The sequence below is a fragment of the Acanthaster planci genome, linkage group LG18 (genome assembly GCF_054643075.1).
Source record: "Acanthaster planci isolate LZ-2023a linkage group LG18, COTS_SCS, whole genome shotgun sequence".
Lineage (NCBI taxonomy): Eukaryota > Metazoa > Echinodermata > Asteroidea > Valvatida > Acanthasteridae > Acanthaster > Acanthaster planci.
In genome coordinates this window covers 9,410,550-9,430,081 of record NC_141794.1, presented here as the reverse complement: position 1 = coordinate 9,430,081, position 19,532 = coordinate 9,410,550, and the positions used below count along the sequence as shown (strand labels likewise).

At 38.0% G+C, this 19,532-nt stretch overlaps 5 protein-coding genes across 5 annotated transcripts in view; 1 reads left to right on the top strand and 4 right to left on the bottom strand.

Annotated features, from left to right (window-relative positions):
- Window positions 1-19,532, top strand: part of LOC110988604 (uncharacterized) — a 138,108-nt gene that overhangs the window by 59,480 nt on the left and 59,096 nt on the right. The window lies entirely within an intron of this gene.
- LOC110988610 (C-type lectin domain family 4 member E-like) lies at window positions 197-876 on the bottom strand. Its single transcript, XM_022252309.2, has 2 exons — window positions 526-876; window positions 197-390 (listed from the first exon to the last, which is right to left on the bottom strand). Exons 1-2 carry the CDS (start codon window positions 824-826, stop codon window positions 197-199), a joined length of 495 nt encoding a protein of 164 aa, XP_022108001.2. The 5' UTR covers window positions 827-876.
- Window positions 3,966-4,670, bottom strand: LOC147796173 (low affinity immunoglobulin epsilon Fc receptor-like). The gene is made up of 2 exons (XM_087148749.1): window positions 4,338-4,670; window positions 3,966-4,187 (listed from the first exon to the last, which is right to left on the bottom strand). The coding sequence occupies exons 1-2, from the start codon at window positions 4,636-4,638 to the stop codon at window positions 4,003-4,005; spliced, it is 486 nt and encodes a 161-aa protein (XP_087004875.1). The 5' UTR covers window positions 4,639-4,670; the 3' UTR covers window positions 3,966-4,002.
- Window positions 7,263-10,758, bottom strand: LOC110988611 (C-type lectin domain family 4 member E-like). The gene is made up of 2 exons (XM_022252310.2): window positions 10,267-10,758; window positions 7,263-9,492 (listed from the first exon to the last, which is right to left on the bottom strand). Exons 1-2 carry the CDS (start codon window positions 10,565-10,567, stop codon window positions 9,308-9,310), a joined length of 486 nt encoding a protein of 161 aa, XP_022108002.1. The 5' UTR covers window positions 10,568-10,758; the 3' UTR covers window positions 7,263-9,307.
- LOC147796172 (C-type lectin domain family 4 member E-like) lies at window positions 14,585-18,716 on the bottom strand. The gene is made up of 2 exons (XM_087148751.1): window positions 18,377-18,716; window positions 14,585-17,487 (listed from the first exon to the last, which is right to left on the bottom strand). Exons 1-2 carry the CDS (start codon window positions 18,672-18,674, stop codon window positions 17,303-17,305), a joined length of 483 nt encoding a protein of 160 aa, XP_087004877.1. The 5' UTR covers window positions 18,675-18,716; the 3' UTR covers window positions 14,585-17,302.

Sequence of the window (19,532 nt, the reverse complement as noted above, 5' to 3'; positions counted from 1 at the left end):
CTTTGAAAATGATGGAGTGAAACGTGAAATAAATACAAAGTGCCAAAGCAGGTTAGTGTTTACATTCTAGTTGTAAATACTCAATTTTGAGATTTTTAAGCATACCCTAAACATGAATTACACAAAGTGCTATCTTTTAACTGGCATTCTATGAACATGGTTTTACATGTATTACAAGCATGTTTAACTTGTTTCCTTAAATCAAAAGCAGCAGCCGAGGTACACATCGTTGGCAGATAGCAGGAACTAGATTACCACATGAAACATCAATCCATCCACCTTTGTCTATTACCACTGCACAGTCTTCACCCTTTCCATCATTACTGGGTTCACCAGCCCTCCAGCTTCTAAACGTCACATCAAAAGTGCCATCCTGACACTCCCACGAATCTAGCATATGTGAAGAAAAACTTATTTTATGTATTTCATGTAAAAAAGAGGGAACTACCAGTAACTACTGAATAGGCTGTTTTTTCAGTTACAACCTAGGAGCATGCCATGGTATGTGTGCTGCATGCTACGTACCTTCAGCTTGAATATCATTACAGTTGATCCAGAAGTAGTGGTGCAGATTCTCCAGAAGGAACTCAGTTTCCTCCTGAGACTGTGGCATAACCAAGACACTTCCCATCTTGATGCACTCCTCTTTGGCCTCAGCCCAGGGTAGATTCACTGGGAGTTTTCTGTAGCATTTGTCACCCCACTGGCTCCAAGCAGGAGGACACGCCCCTCTAATGGAGGCCACACATCTTTCATTACTATCGGTGCAAAGGATCATAGGACAAAGGCTCATCAAGCCAAAGATAAAACCTTTCGGCAGCATCATTTTCAGATGCCACCAGACTGGTTTGCAGTTGTAAAATGAAGACGGTCTTCTCTACTGATACATACCCTTGGGTTTCCAGTACAGACTATACAGGCCACCAGTCCACAGTCCATACAAATATGTGTAACACCATCCACTCACTTTTGTTTATCTCTCTTTTTGTGTGCTGACTCCTATATTTAGATTCTGTAATAAAAATGTCATGGTTACCATAAATATCATATCTGCACAATTTCAGAGCAGTTCTTTCCTGCGGTAAAATAAAATGTAGCCTTCCAAAGGGTAATCAGTGGAGATGCATATAAAAAAAATCATCACATCCTTGAAAAATGTGAATAGCTTATATGTTGGAGTACAAAATGCTTTCTGCAAATGACAGAAAAAAAAGCATTGTAGCCTGAAAAATATTAAAAAATGGTATTTGTTTTAATCATTAGATGGACCAATTTTACCTTCTGTTTGATGGATTCTAAAATTTGAAGTCAAAACCAGGTACCTTCCGGATACAAATTTGAGGTTAATGTTTTACTCAATGAAAAATGACAAAAGAAACATGACATTTGTTTAGATATTCTATTTACCTTATTGAGTAAGCCTCATTCATCAAGGGAAGGAATTATTGGTGCCTTTTAGATGCAGTTTCATGAAGAAAGGGAAGATTTTTAAAACTTCAGTTTGGTAAGTCTTCAAAACAAGTTCACTTACTCAGATGTAGTATCCAATGAAAGAGAGCAACAAGGCCTTTCATTGTGAGAAGTGTGCCAGTGAGGTGGAATAGAGTGAGTGAGTAACAGTGAGTCACTAGAAGATGACTAATCAGACACTAGACATTTCATTCACTTCAAGCATTACAGTTAGTTTATTGGGTGAAACCAACGAAGCAGAACATGAACCTAAACATAGCTAGAGTACATTAATACCCGATTGCTACGTGTTATTTATTCAGAGTTTATTTGAATGAAAGAAGAGAGTAAGTTTAAATTGTGACTGGTTAATGGTTGATGTAGTTGTCTTCTTTCCAGTACCCTTTTTTGCCTGTTAAATTTCTACCGAAGTAATAGAATATCTTAATATCAACTTGATATACGTAGGAATTCCCCTTTCACCGACCCTCAACTTGAAAGTGATAGACTTTATTCTGAAAGAACTCAATTTCCTCCAACTATGGAATTATCAACACACTTCCTTTGTTGGGGCATTTCTGCTTGGCCTGATCCCAAGTGAGACTTAGGATGACTTTTTATAGCATTTGTCACCTACCAGCTCCAATCACAAGGACATGGAATGTTGCACTTCATTGCCATGGTTACCAAATAATTCATATATGCAGCAAACAAGGAAGGAATACTATCTTACCATTTGTCTGTCAACATAAACAGCCTTCCTTGTGGATCATGATGGGAACGTACAATAACCCCAGGACTTGTGTTTTGATACAAGCCTCATTTTGGTGTTTTTGATTATCATCAATTCAGGAGATACCGACTTTATTGTAAGATCCTACTCAATGATTTCAAGGCTACCTTTCACAATAGAGGAAAGCCAGTCTGCTTATTTGTTGTCTTTTCTGCAAACTTTGGAATCAAACCATTTTGCTTCAGTAGAAAAGTTATGCTATGGTGTTCCACAGTATCCATACCAGTTGCCCATGAGCTTACTGAACACAACTCCGGATAAAAAGTATGAGAATTTCCAGTTTGACTTATAGGGTGAATTGTAAGATACATATAAACTAATCCAATTAGACGCCCGAACTGCGGTGGCACCGCACTCACACGCACATTCTTCAGCTTAACGCGTGCGTACATTTGGCAAAAAACGAAACCCTATTGGTCGAAGAGGCATGTAACGTGCGCGTGTCACCTGTCCACGAGCCATGTGCCACCACAGTAATGGCTTCTAATTCTGGTGGTCGAATTACGGTGTAGGTCCACTTTCATTTTAGTGACAGGAAAATCTCTCCCAACTATTAGCAGGAGGTAACTTACAACAATTCATTTACATGTAATTTTTCACTCACAATTTCAGTTTATATTTGTTGAAAATTTCAGCATTACATTCCATTGGCATTATTTGCATAAAGTGATAAATACTATTTCATCGTTTCCATGGCACCTACAGTCCTAAAACTGTCATTCGTCTAGACAATGGCAGACCATACTGCTATGTATGGCAGTAACCAAACCATGGGAGTTTTGCAGCAATTTCTGACCATGGTTTGACCAAATGTGCTTATTATGTTATGAGGGATTTGTAATAAGCAATGCAAGTTACGTCATGGATCAACCCATAGCTAAATAATGTATCTTTAATACGCCATCTAGGCATCTTTTTAGTGCATCACTGGATTGAATGTCAAATGTGCAATACACTATGGGGAAAGTGAACCAGTCAAACATTAATCAGTTTTTCATAAACACCTCAGACAGTTTCTTATCAACAATGTGCAACTTGACCCTGTATTAACATTTGATAATGCCTGCTTAGAAGTGCACTGGCATCTGGATACGAGACAGTTTAATCGATTCTGATTGGTCAGGAGTCTTTGTGCACGTGGCTCGCCATGCACTTGCCAAGTCCATATAAGTTGATTCTTTTAGACAATTTGCACAAGGAATATACATGGACCATAAAATGGACAAGGGTGCTAGGGAATGTGAAAAAAAAATTCTCAAACAAAATTGTTGGAAATCCATTATATATTGACATCTTTTGACTCTTTGACGAAAAAGGTATTTATGAATGGGAATAAGTATGTGCTTGGCCGGATACTGAGCGCTTATCATGCCCTTGCCTGTGGCTGGGGTATTAGTCATGCCCATTCTCCTGAGCTGGTAAGACCAACCCAACACACATTTATTCCCTTATTAACCTAATAAATATTTGTTACCTTATTTTATTGCAACTGTGGTGCAATTAGAGAAATTAGTCTTACACACATCACAGTGTTAGCTAAATGCCATTCCATGCCTCACCTTTTGCCAAAAGGAACTTTGTCCAATTTTTGAAGTTGAGAGGTTGTACCACATAGGCAGATGTTGAAGAGTTATTTTAGAATCTCTAAGATTATTAATGTGCTAAAGGCAGTTCCTATAGTACTTTACTCAAAGTTTTGGATACTTACCTTCTCTTGTTTTGTTTGAAAAGTTATCATTCGGTATTCTTTTTTTTTTCATTTAAAAGTTGATGAGTGGTGCAGTATGTTGGCAGACTGTAGCATGCTTTTCTTGGCATGGTACATCATTCCAATCACCTGATGCTTGTAACAATGCACAGTCTTGGTCAGGGCCATTGCTAGGTTGATTTTTATTCCAGTTTGTGTACTTGACATCAGAAGAGCCATCCTGGCACTCCCATGAACCTAACATAAAGGCAATACCACAGCTGAAAGTCTGTACCTGTCGTATTTTATGAAAGAATAATTCTTCACAATTTTGTTGTGTTCTAAAGATGAACTAGTTTCCCAGCAGTATTTAATCAACCTACGAAGGTTGAATGTACTTTCACTGACCTTCAGTTTGAATATCATTACAATTGATCCAGAAGTAGTGGTGTAGATTCTCCAGAAGGAACTCAGTTTCCTCCTGAGACTGTGGCATAACCAAGACACTTCCCATCTTGATGCACTCCTCTCTAGCCTTGGCCCAGGGTAGATTCACTGGCAGATTTTTGTAGCATTTGTGATTCCACTGGTTCCAATCAGGAGGACACACCCCTCTTATTGAGGCCACACACCTCTCATTACCACCAGTGCATCTGATTATAAAATAAAGGCTAATCATGCCAAAGATAAGGCCCTTAGACAGTATCATTTTTAGATGCTGTTGGATCAGTGAAATTTAGACTCTGTTCCCTCCCTACCTCATCACAGTGTTGGGTCCATCACTGCCAATTACTGGAAATACCGTAGTTTTTTTTTATTTTGATGACCTTGCTATTAATTCTGCTCTAGAGAACATCAAAAGAACTTCTTTTTTGGATATTTGGTCTACGATTGCCATGGTTACCATAAAATCAATATTTGAGAACTCATTAAAGTGTTTTTTATACAAGCTGCAGAGAGAGCCAATTATTTTGATGTCAGGCAAATATCCCCACCTTCAGAGACTTGGATGTCATGCTGTGAAATGTATTAACATCAGAGGACATCATAAAGTAGATACATATGTAGTAATTGAGCTTTATAGTAAGAATATGCTAAACTTCAATCTTCAGGTCTGACAAATTCTACTGAAGTGCAAAGTATGTCACAGATCAAAGATGTTTTTAGCCTGAGGTGGTTTCCATTAGTTAGCAACAATGTCCACACTTTAACATTCTTTCAAGGCCTTAATCAGACACTGTTCAATATCTCAGCTTCATACTACACGAAGAAAATTAAATTTGTAAAATTATTCTTGAATGCTGCATGAAGCCATCGTATAAGCCCAAGATGTAATTTCTGTTTTTTTCCTTTGACAGGCTGTGTTCCTGTTGGCAAAGACTTGGCGAGCCAAGTTTGATATTGGCAAACTCTTTAACCTTGTTTTGGAATGAAATTTTTACACTTAACAAAATAGCACTGAGGTTTAAGTACACAATGCAATCAGTCTAAAAATAGAAGTAACATGTGAATCCTGTGAGTTTCTTTCCATTTGGTTCATATTACCTTGATGATGATTTAACTAGTTCACTCCGAGCAGCCACGCCCACAAAATAGCACCGTTACTCCTGCTATGGAAGTACATTTGTAGCCATGCCCCCAAAATAACTCCGAGCAGCGAAGTAGATGTTTTTTACCACCAGGGTATTTGAGGGTCATATGGGTGTCTTGGGGATACTTATCTTTCAAAAATTCTTACTCTACAGGCTTGTGGTGTATGCGTGGGGTGAGAATTACATGAAATATGTGCCGAATTGGCTCAGTGAAAAAAAGTTATGACAATATTTGGTGATATTTGTCGATCTCTGTTATCACGCCATTGACAACAAGGTTTGTCACATCCCGGGTTACCCCGAGGACATAACCTTCGGCAGTTATTTGCACTCTCCAGCAAAATAAGACACCGGATACAAGATCTTCTGTTTTACGGAGACTAATTTACAAATTTATTATTGTTAAAAAAAATATTTACAGTTTTTGTGGATCTTACACGATATGAAATACACCTGGGACTTTTGGGGTTTTCAACACAGTAGGTGCACAACTTAAATTTAACGTAAAAACTCTAAAGGATCCTTTCTGTCACTGCAGTGATGACTGTTTCACATTTTGGCCAGGAACTCTCGGGCTGTCTCACTGCAGAGTAGCCTTCGGGGCGCCGGCCTGACCCTCTCGTCGTACAGCGGTCTTGACTTGACCCCGAGTCTTGAGTTGTTCCTTGAGTCTCTGGCCAGCCCTTGGATCGGACTGCTTGTCCAATACCCACAGTAGATCCCTATGTAAATGAAATGCAAACCTTTTCTGAACACCCATCTAGTGCAAATGTTCGACCACGTCGAAGGGTGTAATTATACAGGATATTATTATTATAGTGGTTGCTACCATTATCACAACTATTTACAAAATAATGACCAATCATATCTAGACACAGCTAATCTTTAAAAGTGATCAATGTAACCATAAATCCAAGTTCTCTAATATATCTTCGTTACTCCAGTAAACACTTATCTTAATGTAAATATGTGTAACTTCAAAATTTACTCTATTTCAAAATAAACTTACAGGTTGCGTAGACACCTGGTTCTTGGGAAATCTTGCGTCTCGAATAGTTTTTTTTTCTGCCTTGCGTATCGATCGGAACTTATCTTCACCGATACACTAGCTTCCAATCATTAACAGAACTTATCTTCACCGATAAACAAGCTTCCAATCATTAAGTTCTTCAGCGCAACTGGCTGGATTCTCGCAGTTTCAAACTCAATTACAGCAAAATCATCGAGGCTGGCAAGACGTGCCCTCTCCTTGGACTTTCCGACGCAAGTCCCCTTCACCCCCGAAAATTGTTTAAAACCCCGCCAAATTTCTACCTGGGACACCCTCAATCCTTTTGTTGTGTGACCCTGGTGACCTCATAAGAAAGGACTTACTCAAGCAAGAGTCGAGCTATCCAATGGGGTTTGTCAATTCTTCCCGCGAACCTATCTAATTTAAATAAAAATACTACATGGAAACACTGGCCAAATAAAATCAACAATTTGTTTCTGTCAACGCACACTCAAGTTATCTTATATGTTTGGCTCCCATGCGTAAATAGACTCAAGAGTTATTTCTCTTGAACAAATTAATCTCACTTTGTGACAAGGTTAAACATTTTAAAATAAAAAAAATGAAACATGAAATAAAATGGATGTAGGCAACAACAAAATTTCAAAAATAGAAACAGAACATCTTAAGATAAGATATTTATCATATCTTTATATAACTTTATATGGTCAAGTTGTTTTTACCCAAATTTGAGATTAAATCCAAAATGGTGGCATGTGCACTCACAACTCAGTTTCTACGAAACCCTTCTTTTTCTACAAAATGAAATAAACTTGTAGCATGCCGTGAGCATAACTGTGTAAATGATTGGTTTATGTTCAAAGCAGCAGCTGATCCAAGAGGCTTATCATTTTCAGATAACAGGAACTAGATTACCACATGGCCCATCATTCTATCCACCATTTTGGTTTAATACTGTTGCACAGTATTCAGCCATTCCACCATTATTGGGTTCATCATGTTTTCAGTTTCTAAACTTCACATTATCAGCGCATCTGATCATAAGACCAAAGCTCATCAAGCCAAAGATGAAACCCTTAGACACCATCATCTTTAGATTCTTTCAGACCAGTGAAGTGGATATGTAGAAGACTTGTTAACTGGATGTTTAAAGCAGTGGTTTCTTTTGGAACCATGCATACTAACTACATACTGGTTTCATTGAGTTGTAATGATTACAATGAAATTTCTCTTTGTAGGACGCACATTCAATGATGAAATGACACAACACTAGCTAGAGAATGGCAATTGGTATGTTGCTAAATGCAGTCGTCATTGTTCTGTGGTATTTTGTTTGCTTTATAAATTTAATAATTACAGATTTTGTGTTGAATAGATTTGTAGATCCATCATTAGGAGGCAACAGATTCCCTGCAAGTCTTTTCTGCAGACTTGTGTATCAAGATTGCTTATTTTGGCGTAATTTTAGTAGTATGGTGACACAATGCTGGTACTTGTCTATAATTTGAGGGGGTGCTGTTTACTTTTCCAATATTTTATCAATTTTAATTTTCAGTCCATCTTATTAATATTCTTATAATGTCCCTTTTTTGCTTTTTGGCTGTAATCTATCCTTCTGTATTGTAAGCAGACATTGTTAGTCTTTGGTCTCATTTGATCAGTTTTTAAAATAAACCGTAATGAATGAAAAAAATGAATAGTTCTGCTGTGGTCTTGAAGGCCAGTTGACCATGTTCATCAACTCAGCTTAACTTAAGATGGAGTTTGTGATATCTGATAAATCAAACTACAGGTACAGTACCTTCATCTTTGCCAGAGTCACTGACTTCAGAAATATTATGCCTTTATTATGAACAAGAAGCAAGCGCTACCTTTAAGTTTTTTTACATCACGCTTGCTAGAATAGTTTAAAGAGTAAAACTGTTCCAAAGAATAGTTTTCAGAGTAAAACTGCAGCACGCTATTTTTCAAGACTACATTTGTATTTACACTGGAGTAACTAACAATAGTAGCTTGCAGAGGTGAGATTTGCTACGATACTTCCTGATTTCAGGAGTTTGTTCATCATAACTTTTTTTCACCATGACTTTCCTTTTCAGGACTTTCAAACCAATCTATTCTAAAATCGGGAAACTCCTGTTTTTACCTCTAAGGTAATTTACATACAAAAATTGACAGGAAATCAGTATTTTAAGGGGTACATGTACATGCACATGCAGGCAAACACAAATTTATGTGTGCCATAGACCCTGTCTTATGGGACCTTCAAACCTCTGGTGATTATTTCATGGATATTTCATTTTCTTCCAATCTCAAGCTGAGCTTGAAAAATGTAATATTAAACATGAATTATAACCATTATGTTGTGTTTAAAGGTGTGTTCTATGCATTGAATGCTCAGTAGTTGTCGTTAGTGATTACCTCTCATGTGCATGTTTATGTGCAGGTGTTGTCCTTGTTTGCGTAGCTTAATCCTAACGTAAGCATCTGTCTTTAGATTTTCAAGGTTCAAAACCTTCATGAGTTCTCGGGCTTCTTAAATTCAGTCGATCCAAGTTTCTAATTTGATCATTTTGTGCCCTCATGGTTTGTTTGCTTTATGAAATTCAGTAAAATCGGCAAGAATGTTGATAGAAAATTGGTAGCAGCTGGGCTCAAGTTTAAGAAGATGCACATACATACAGTGTCTTGCCACCACAATGATGGTTTTTCCATGGAGTTGACTGTTTCCCACTTGAGTCATTAATTTTAGTTACTGATGTTATCTGCTAGGTTTAAAAGTGCAGCTGAGGTGCAGGTTGTTCGCAGATGACTGGAGAGAGATCACTGCATGGTACATCATTCCAACCACTCTTGTCTGTAGCAACACAGTCTTCCCAGATTCCTGAGATACTAGGTTCCCCAGCCCTCCAGTTTCTGTACTTGATATCAGTGATACCATCCTTACACTCCCACGAACCTATACGTGGTAGAATGAAAATGTTCATATGAATAGGAGGCTACAGGCCTGGAATAGAGCAACTTCTTTCTTTACCTTTTGAAATCAACAGTTTTCACACCCTCACCCTCATCTCCCCCTCTTGTTATCTTCATGCAAATTTGAGTTCTCAATTGTGATTGGTCGACCTGTGACAACAAACAGTGTGATACATACATGTAACTGTGTTGCATGGGTCATGTCAAATGCAACGTATTGTGCTATTCTAATACAACACATTGTGCTACTTTTTTATGCTCAAAGCGAAACACACATATACAAAATTGACTGTAAAATCACAGGTGGTATGTTTGCGCACATAGGCCCCTATGACATCTTTCCAGAGCATCAGGTTTGCCTGTGAGACACAGACGCATTATATAATTCTGTGTTGCAGTGACACTGCTGTACAAAAATCCTCATGCTTACTGTTCCCTATTTTTGTGAAGTTGTAAAAATATTGTTGTGGATCAAATTGAAATCGATGAAATTGATAACAACATATAATGTGTTGGAGAGTATTGATCTCCACCCAGATGTTTTATAAATGTTTCTGCAGTAAATTAAGGTATTTATTCAAAAGTCCTCAAAGAGAGACATAGTTTTGCATCGGGCATCTTCCCTTTATCAAAAAGGAAAAACTTTCTGACATTGAGTAACCTTTTTGTTCTTAATAATTGAACCATAATGGTTGAATACTTTTATAGCATTTGAAAATAAACCAAGGAATAAATAAGCCATGCTACATTGACAAACCTTCAACTTGAAGATCGTTACAGTTGATCCAAAAGTAGAATATGAGGTTGTTCAGGAGGAACTCAGTTTCCTCCTGAGACTGTGGCATGACCAAGACACTTCCCATCTTGATGCACTCCTCTTTGGCCTCAGCCCAGGGTAGTTTCACTGGGAGTTTCCTGTAGCATTTGTCACCCCACTGGCTCCAATCAGGAGGACACGCCCCTCTAATGGAGGCTACACACCTCTCATTACCACCAGTGCATCTGATCATAAGACAAAGGCTCATCAAGCCAAAGATGAAACCTTTAGGCAGCATCATTTTGAGATGCTAGCAGACTGGTGTCTAGTGATGAAATGAACACTGTTGATCCCTCCCTCATCTCAGTATGAAGCTCATCTCTGGAAATAATTTCCTTTAATTAGGATGACCTTGCCATTATAATTTTGCACCAATGAGCACCAGAATTTTTCCTAAGTAGATATCTACAAACCTTTAAACTGCTGCAATCATACTTAGTACAGATGGTACTCAGTGAATAGTGCTTGCCATGACTATGGTTACCATAAAAGTCAGGCCAGTGGAGAACACAGTCAAACATAACATTGGCATACCAGCAGCGGAATGCTAATTATCATTTTTCTAGAAAAAAGTGCCCATCTTTAGACTCTTGTTTATCTGGTTCGTAAGTATGATGTCATTTTGGTTTAAACCACGCCTACTGCACAAGCACTGCACCTACAGTTACATGTACAGGCATTGATAGCCATGTACATGGAACCGGAAGTTAACACAACTTCAGCGATCGTCCAGTGGGAGCCTGCAAATCGTGGTGTGTCCGCCTTTGTGATGAAGTCACTAACGAACCGGATAACAACATGAAAGCAATGTTGTAGTCAAGTCCATCACAAGTCCTTGCCAGTCCATCACATGTCCATCATTATATGTCTCTAAGCCAAGTCAGAAGCCATTCAAATAAGTTGTAATAAGAGCAGTCCTTTGGCATCGTGCATCCTGTAACTTGTGAAAGGAGTTGTGATTGGATTCATGAAGGATATCATGAAAGGACCTGTGATGTTGACAACAACACTTCTGAATTGTCAATAAATCCCAGAGCGTGTGTTTTTCACACACATAAAAATTATTCATTTTGCTCTATGGTCATTAGGAAATCCCAAGTAATTGTATTCTAAGCAGTGACTGAAAAGATACCTTTCAATTCTCAGGAAAGCAACTAAATGTAGATTATTTTTCATAGTCATAGTATTTTTCTGTGTGGACGGTCAGCACATCTAACCATTTGGCTTTCATGGTAACTGTCATACTGTGACATGCACTGTACTTTGACATACTGTGACATGCACTGTAGTTTGACGTACTGTGACATACTGTGACATACTGTATTTGATGACCTTTTCCCCACTTTACACAGCTAAGCTCCTTGTTTTGTGGCTTCCAGTCTGGTAATATGAGATATATACATGTACATCTACACTCCAGATTGCCTCTAATGGTAGGAAATGTTTGCCAAACAAAGCCAAAAGCTGTGATAAAAAAATGCAACAACAACTGTACTTTTTCACTCTCAATTTTTTTTATTTCCAAAACCTGAACAGCAGAATATTACAGTATTACACTGGCATTGTTTGTAGCATTTTGGTCAGTACCTTTTCACTGTTCCTATGAAACATTTTCCCCTCACCAATTTAAGATATCATTGGATGGGATGACAGACAAGTAGGCCACAGAATGCTCAAATCATGTGGGGGAAGAAAACCAGTTGAACATTAATCGGTTACCACCTGAGCAAGAATAAAGGCACTATCTCTGAACAGTCTTGCACTTTAAATTTGGAATGAAATTATTTCAAAGAAGCAAATGTTAAAGCTTTTTACTCCCAAAAAATTGTTTTGGAATCCCTATCATGAACATCCATTTCATCTTGAGTCATGACAGTCACCATGCATGTCAATGATTTTTAGCCAATCAGATTCAGAAATTGAAATTCGTTCATCCAATATCGACTTATCACGTTTGCATGCTGGATTTAATTTACTGTACCACAGTACAGTAAGTTTACTGTACTGCATTGTAAGTTATATTCCCAATATGTAGTGTTTGAATTGAAGTTCTCTTTTTTTTTGTTTTGTTTTGTTTAAAAAGTTATCATTATTAGTCTAATTTTGCTTCATCTATGTGTCTGTATTTATATTAAACATGTACTGTATCTTTTGACATCTTTTATGTGTCATTGATTGGGTGGCATACATTTTATGCACAAATCTATGACGAAAGCTAAGTGAAGCAGTCAAACATTAACTGAATTACCTTATTAAATACTTACTGCAATATCTTATGACATTACATCAGTAACAAAATACATACCGCCATCACAGCAACAGGCAAATGCTACTCCATACCTCGACTTTTCCCTTAAAAAGGAACATTGGTCCACCTTCTAAACTTGAGAGGTTGTACCTGCAGCACGTGTTGTAGAGGACTTTAGAACACTTGATGTGTAAGATTGTCATTGCACTAAATGCCACTCCCATACTCAAAACTATTGGCGATTTAGAATTATAGTCTTTTTTTCATCTAAAAGTCGATGACCGGTGCAGGTCGTTGGCAGACTGCAGCATGGTTTTCTTGGCATGGTACATCATTCCAATCACCAGATGTTTGTAACAATGTGCAGTCTTGGTCATGGAAGTTGCTAGGTTGACCCTGCTTCCGGTTTCTGCACTCATCAGTGGGGCCATCCTGATACTCCCTTGAATCTAACATAAAGACAGTGGCATAGTTGGCAGTCTTTCAAGAAATATTTCATATTGGCTTGATGTATTGCATGAGGAGAGTCTATATTTCATTTGACATTGTCAGTGCCGTGATTTTTTCACAGTTTTGATACTGATTGCTCACAGGTGACTTTTCTGTTTTTCAAATTTGAACCAAAGAAAAATGCTTTTTCTAGGCAGTAATTTGACATGTAATGCCAAACAAAATGAGTTTACTGTCACTGACCTTCAATTTGGCAATTATTACAGTTGATCCAGAAGTAGTGGTGCAGATTCTGCAGAAGGAACTCAGTTTCCTCCTGAGACTGTGGCATGACCAAGACACTTCCCATCTTGATGCACTCCTCTTTGGCCTCAGCCCAGGGTAGATTCACTGGGAGTTTTGTGTAGCATTTGCCACCCCACTGGCTCCAATCAGGAGGACACGCCCCTCTTATGGAGGCCACACACCTCTCATTACCACCAGTGCATCTGGTCATAAGACAAAGGTTCATCAAGCCAAAGATGAAACCTTTAGGCAACATCATTTTGAGATGCCAGCAGACTGGTGTCTAGTGATGAAATGAAGACTCTCTTGCTTCCATCCCTCACCTCAGTATGAAGTTGTCACTGAAAATATTTTCTTTTAATTTGGATGACCTTGCCATTAATTTTGCACCAGTAAACAGAAATCAAAATTCTTAATTGGACATTTTAGCAAACTGTTGAGCTTTTGAAACCGCATCCCAGAATATTGCCTAAATAGTCATGATTATCATAGAATTCATATTTTTGAGTAGCACAGTGGATAAAAATACAGCATATGATTGACAAAAGTCTCATTACCTCCTGTCTGGTAAAACCACCAGTCCTGAGAGTCAGGTGTAACACAATGTTAGTGCATTAGCCATTAGCCACTAAATTCCTTATGTTGCAGAATCTCCCTCAAAGCAATGCCAAATTCATTGTCAAATTCCACCCGGTGATATCTTGGCATGAATTCAGCTCAGGAATTAACATCAGCCTCCCTTATCTTTCTTAGTTTCTTCTTTGGACGTGTGCATCAGTGATCACGTGAGCTTGTTTGTGTCTTGGAATGTCAGTATGCTGTGGACCACACTGGACCACACAATACAGCTCAGGATAGAGTTTGTTTCAGTTGCCAATAGTTTGACTGATTGGGAGTTGATAAATCATAAATACAAGTAGCTCTTTGTCTTTACTGACACAAAAAAGGATAAAAAACTAAGTCATTGTCATAAAAAATATAACAAATTAAAGCATCTTGTTTGTTTCCCCTTTTAGATTTTATTGCTTATATAATATCTGCTGTCCTGTGAGAATAGCTCCTACCATGCACCTATGGTGCATATTGTAGGCAAAGTACAATATATATACCCTGGGCCATATCTCTCTCTCTCTTTCTCTCTCTCTCTCTCTCTCTCTCTATATATATATATATCTACCCTGAGCTGAGGCCAAAGAGGATTGCATCAAGATATATATAAATAAATAAATAAATAAACACATAAATATAAATATATATAAATATAAATATCTCCTCTCCTCATCTTCACCACAGCATTAATCTATGGCCTAATGCATTCATATTTTATGGTAACCTTGCAGTTATGATTTTGTGCCAAAATAACAATAGTCCTGTATATTTATACTGAAGTGTCACGTTGAAAAAGAGCAATTTTCAACAGAAAGTTGAGAATATCTGACGGATGTAGTAAAAATACGCCAGAACAAATTCAGAGTGCACTTGGATCGCTAAAGCTCTTGAAAATTGTGGAATCATGCCATGATACTTTTGAACATGGTCAAATTTTCTGCAGGCCTTCAAAACCTTTGAGGACCATCCAAGGTTCTTAAAGATACATGTACATGCAGATGCCATGACGTTTCACACACTTTCCCAAGATTTTCTTAAACTGGGGACTTTCTGGGCCAAAATCTCGACAGCATGATCTAGGCTTAAGGGAAATATATAGGGAAAAGGTATTACACTGACAATACTTCACCTAATACTACATACATGTAGTTTTATAAAGCACAAATATCAAGAGATTTTAAGGTAAAAAGTGCAAAATTAGACAGAAATTATGACAATTTATTTGTTTATCAATGTTTTCAAAGCTTCGAATGCTTGTGTAAGTTCATTTACATGACTACCCCCATAATGCGTTCATGTGTCATTGTAGGTGGTTTTTTTGCTACATGTAGTTTGATTAGTTCTTTACTTGGTAGACTCGCCATTTTGAAACAGTTGAGAATTCTTGAACTTCTTGGTTTATCTCAGTTTCCAGTTTAACCAGTTTTGGGCATTTTGTGTATATTTTTTCGTGAAGAAAATAAACATACATGTAATTGTATATTGTGAGAACATGTATTTGAAAGTGTTTATAATTTCTGATTTTTGCATTTCATTCTGACCTTTGATTTCACTGCTGTCTCCACAAACACTGGGAAGAAGTGTTGCACACATGAATTATATTTTACGACATATCATTTGATGTACATTCTGTTTAACATATTACATTTATTTGTGCATACATGTACACATATGCGAATACATGTTACATGTACCACACCTCACAATAGACATGGGCATCTGTATTTATTACCATGATGTACAGAAAAATTCTGTGAAAGTGTTGAACCCTTAACAGAGCTAGATGAAGCCCTTCCCATTTGTCCTATATTTTGTTGTTTTTAGTAGCATTGTCCGTTCATGTTAACCCAAGTATTACCATCTTGTCACTCCCCTGAACCTACATATAACAGACACGGTGCCTGTATAAACTTCCCCCAAATTAGAGAGAAGGTCATATCAGAGTACCTTCTTTTTTGATCTTTAAGTTCATTACTTTTTTGTGCTTTTTCTTCTTCAAAGTATATAATGTGAACTTGAAGCCTATTTTCATCGATCAGATGCACTGGTGGTAATGAGAGGTGTGTGGCCTCCAATCGGCAAAAATCAAAAGGGTTTAAAGGAAAATGCAAGATTAAACATAAATTATAATGATTTTTTAATTTATAAAGGTGTTCAAAGCCTTGCTTAATTCTATATTCATTTGTAATTACCCTCCCCCATTATGTACATATTTCTGTTTGGGTATTTTGGATATAATAGTTTTCTTAGGTTTTGTCTTAAACCTGTTGTTTTATATTTCCGGTTTTTTTGCCTAAAGAAAAAAAAGGTGACACAGGAACATTGATTTACAAGGGCCTTCTATTTGTCTAAGAATTTTACATTTCAGTTTTGCCTTCAATGAACATGTAACGTTGCTGTAATCCTATCTCCACAAACCCCTGGAAGAAGTAATGCTGCACATGTAATGTGTCTTCAACAAAATACAATTTCATTTGTCATCCGTGTACATGTACATCCTATTCACCATTTGACATTTTTAAATGCATGTTACACACCTCACAATTGTATACGTATTGCTGTCATGTACAGCATAGCAATTACTTAAGATTTGACTCCACAACCTGGACGTGGGCACTTCACACCTCTAGACTTTTTCAACATTATTGTGGCAACAAGAAAACCAAACCATCAACTATGCAGACAAACCATTTTGCACGCATATGACATGCATTTGATATGTACACGTACATGCCTCTTTGACCATCAGTCGGGTGCTGGGACTTGACTAAGTCATACCTTTTGTTTGCTCAAGTTCAAGAACAGTCACATGAATGCAGTGCCATTTAGACATTTATCTGCCAGGTGTGAAATCTTTTGAACATTTAATAAAGGAATGAATGTGTGCTTGGCTGGTCTTAAATGTGTGTTTCAGATCAGGAAAATGGACACGACTCATGCCCGAGCCGCAGACAAGGGCATTATCAGCATTCAGTCTTCTGAGCCGTCCTTAAACATTACTTTAAGACTGGTCAAGTACATATTTATGCTCATTCATAAATATGTTTTTAGTCAGAGAGTCAAACTAAGTAAATATATGACGGATTGCCAACAATTTTGTTCTAGAATTTACTTTTATTTGCCTGAACACTCATGTCCATTTTATGGTATATTCCTTGTGCAAGTTGTCCAAAAGAATCTTCGTTTTAGCAAGTGCAAGTGCACACAGACTCTTGACCAATCACTATTGATTAAGCTGTCTCATATGCAGGTGCCAGTGCATGTTGTACGCAGCGGGAATTATCACTTCTCAGCGGGCACTATCGTGTGTTAGCACACAGTCAAGTTGCACGCTGTTGAATAGGGGAACGGTTTATGAATTGTAGATATTGCTATTAGGCAGATTTAAAAGTGCAGCTGAGGTGCAGGTCGTTTGCAGATGACAGGAGAGAGACCACTACATGGTACATCATTCCAACCACTCTTGTCTGTCACAACACAGTCTTCCTGATTTCTTGAGTTACTCGGTTCCCCACCCCTCCAGTTTCTGTACTCCACTTTAGTATTACCATCTTGACATTCCCATGAACCTGCGTGTAACGGTCACAAAATACAGGTAGAAATTTTGTACAGCAAATTAGCAAGAAGGCCATATTAGTCTACCTTGTACTCTCTTCATCTTTGAATAAGCCTTTTGCGAGTTAACTTTGACCCAAATCTGGTTCACTGAGTTCTTTAAATTCACATGAACATATTCTCCATACTAAAACCACTGTTGCTATACCTCATGATTCGGGGCTTTTGCTTAGTTACATAAGAAATACTTTGCAACAATACACTGTTCTGGACGGATTAGAAGGACACAAAGGAAGCAGTGCATTCCAGAGATGCTGGTCGCCATGTGAAAGCTTGCCCCGAATCACGATTTATAGCGACAGAGTCTTTAGTCTGGGGAATTGAAATTGTTATGTTTATGTGCAATTAGATAATTCAATGTACCAGATTTTATTCAAATTTAACTCGCAAATAGCTTATTCCATCCTTCTTTACACTTTTCCTTTCTCATGATATTGTGGGAACTTGAAACCGCTTTTCCCCAATTCTGATACCTACATTTCATATTGTTTTGAAGTCATTTTATTTTGTATCAAACTGTAAGTACAAGTAGCAAAATGACAATTCATTTTGGGGGGGAGACTATGAGATTTGGACACTCTGTTGCCATGTTGGCTATATGCACCTTGAAAGAACAAACTGGTTGAAAAGTTGCTGCATTTTTCAAGTATGCGTTAACATGTAGCATCCTGGGGAGCAATGATTCTTACATTGTCACAAATGCTCAAAATCTTTGAATGGTCTACAGAGTAGATTTTTTTTCCAGTTTTGAGAAAAGCTTACTTCCATTAAACAAAAGTATACTCATTGCCTTACAGCTGGAAATAATTTGAGGAACAAATTAGACATGCAACTTGGACAAACCTTCAACTTGAAGATCATTACAGTTGATCCAAAAGTAGGAGATCATGTTCAGGAGGAACTCAGTTTCCTCCTGAGACTGTGGCATGACCAAGACACTTCCCATCTTGATGCACTCCTCTTTGGCCTCAGCCCATGGTATATCTTCACTCTGTGTTTTGTAGCATTTGTCACCCCACTGGCTCCAATCAGGAGGACACGCCCCTCTAATGGAGGCCACACACCTCTCATTACCACCAGTGCATCTGGTCATAAGACAAAGGTTCATCAAGCCAAAGATGAAACCTTTAGGCAACATCATTTTGAGATGCCAGCAGACTGGTGTCTAGAGATGAACTGAAGACACCGTTCCCTCCCTCCCCCATCTGTATGCTGAGCTTATCACTGGAAATGATTTCATTTCATTCGGATGACATCACCATGAGTTCTGCACGAGTAATTGCAAAGGGAAGTTCTTAACTAGACATATTGGTTTCCATTGATTGCGACTACTGACTATTGCTTTCCATTGCCAAGGTTGCCATAGAATACTTGTTGAGCACACAATCAATACAGACAAGGCTTGCAATAAGCAGAGCTGCAATTACAGTTTGTCTTGGAAATACTGCCTTCTACACAGTTCTTTGATTTATTCTAGAATAATAAATATATTTTACAAAGGAAAACAATATATTTCTTGGCTATTTTTTTTGACCTGGGATAAGTAGGTAAAACAAAGTTTATAGTCCAAACAGAAAAATAGCAAAACAGGATGAAATAGTTCACTGCAGCTAATACGCTCAAGTTGTTTTCACCAAAGATCATATAGTGCCGTGTAGCGGCGCAAGATGGCAAACTTCACTGTGAATACACGTACAACGTTGTAATCTCATGGGCGCCATTTGAGCAAGCGATACGCCTGCGCAATGCACATTACTGCATAGGCGCAGGAGCCGCGGCAGGCATGTGCACCTGGTGAGCCTGCGGGAAGGAATTACCGTAAACTGCACAGGTGTATTGCTTGCTCAAATGGCGCCCATGATAATTACACCTTTTGGGCAGAGTTATCCATCTTTCACCTTCGGCGCTATAGGATCTTTGGTTTTCACCCAAATTTGAGGTTAAAGAAACTGATAGCATGTTTCTAACCTTAGACAAAATGATTTTCACCTCTTCTGAT

Bases quoted from the DNA above. Each gene is read 5' to 3' on its own strand.
- LOC110988610 (XM_022252309.2), bottom strand. From the start codon at position 826: ATGATGCTGCCGAAAGGTTTTATCTTTGGCTTGATGAGCCTTTGTCCT. The intron at 391-525 runs GTACGTAGCATG...CACATATGCTAG, and splicing joins TAATGATATTCAAGCTGAAG to ATTCGTGGGAGTGTCAGGAT.
- LOC147796173 (XM_087148749.1), bottom strand. From the start codon at position 4,638: ATGATACTGTCTAAGGGCCTTATCTTTGGCATGATTAGCCTTTATTTT. The intron at 4,188-4,337 runs GTCAGTGAAAGT...CCTTTATGTTAG, and splicing joins TAATGATATTCAAACTGAAG to GTTCATGGGAGTGCCAGGAT.
- LOC110988611 (XM_022252310.2), bottom strand. From the start codon at position 10,567: ATGATGCTGCCTAAAGGTTTCATCTTTGGCTTGATGAGCCTTTGTCTT. The intron at 9,493-10,266 runs GTTTGTCAATGT...TACCACGTATAG, and splicing joins TAACGATCTTCAAGTTGAAG to GTTCGTGGGAGTGTAAGGAT.
- LOC147796172 (XM_087148751.1), bottom strand. From the start codon at position 18,674: ATGATGTTGCCTAAAGGTTTCATCTTTGGCTTGATGAACCTTTGTCTT. The intron at 17,488-18,376 runs GTTTGTCCAAGT...CGTTACACGCAG, and splicing joins TAATGATCTTCAAGTTGAAG to GTTCATGGGAATGTCAAGAT.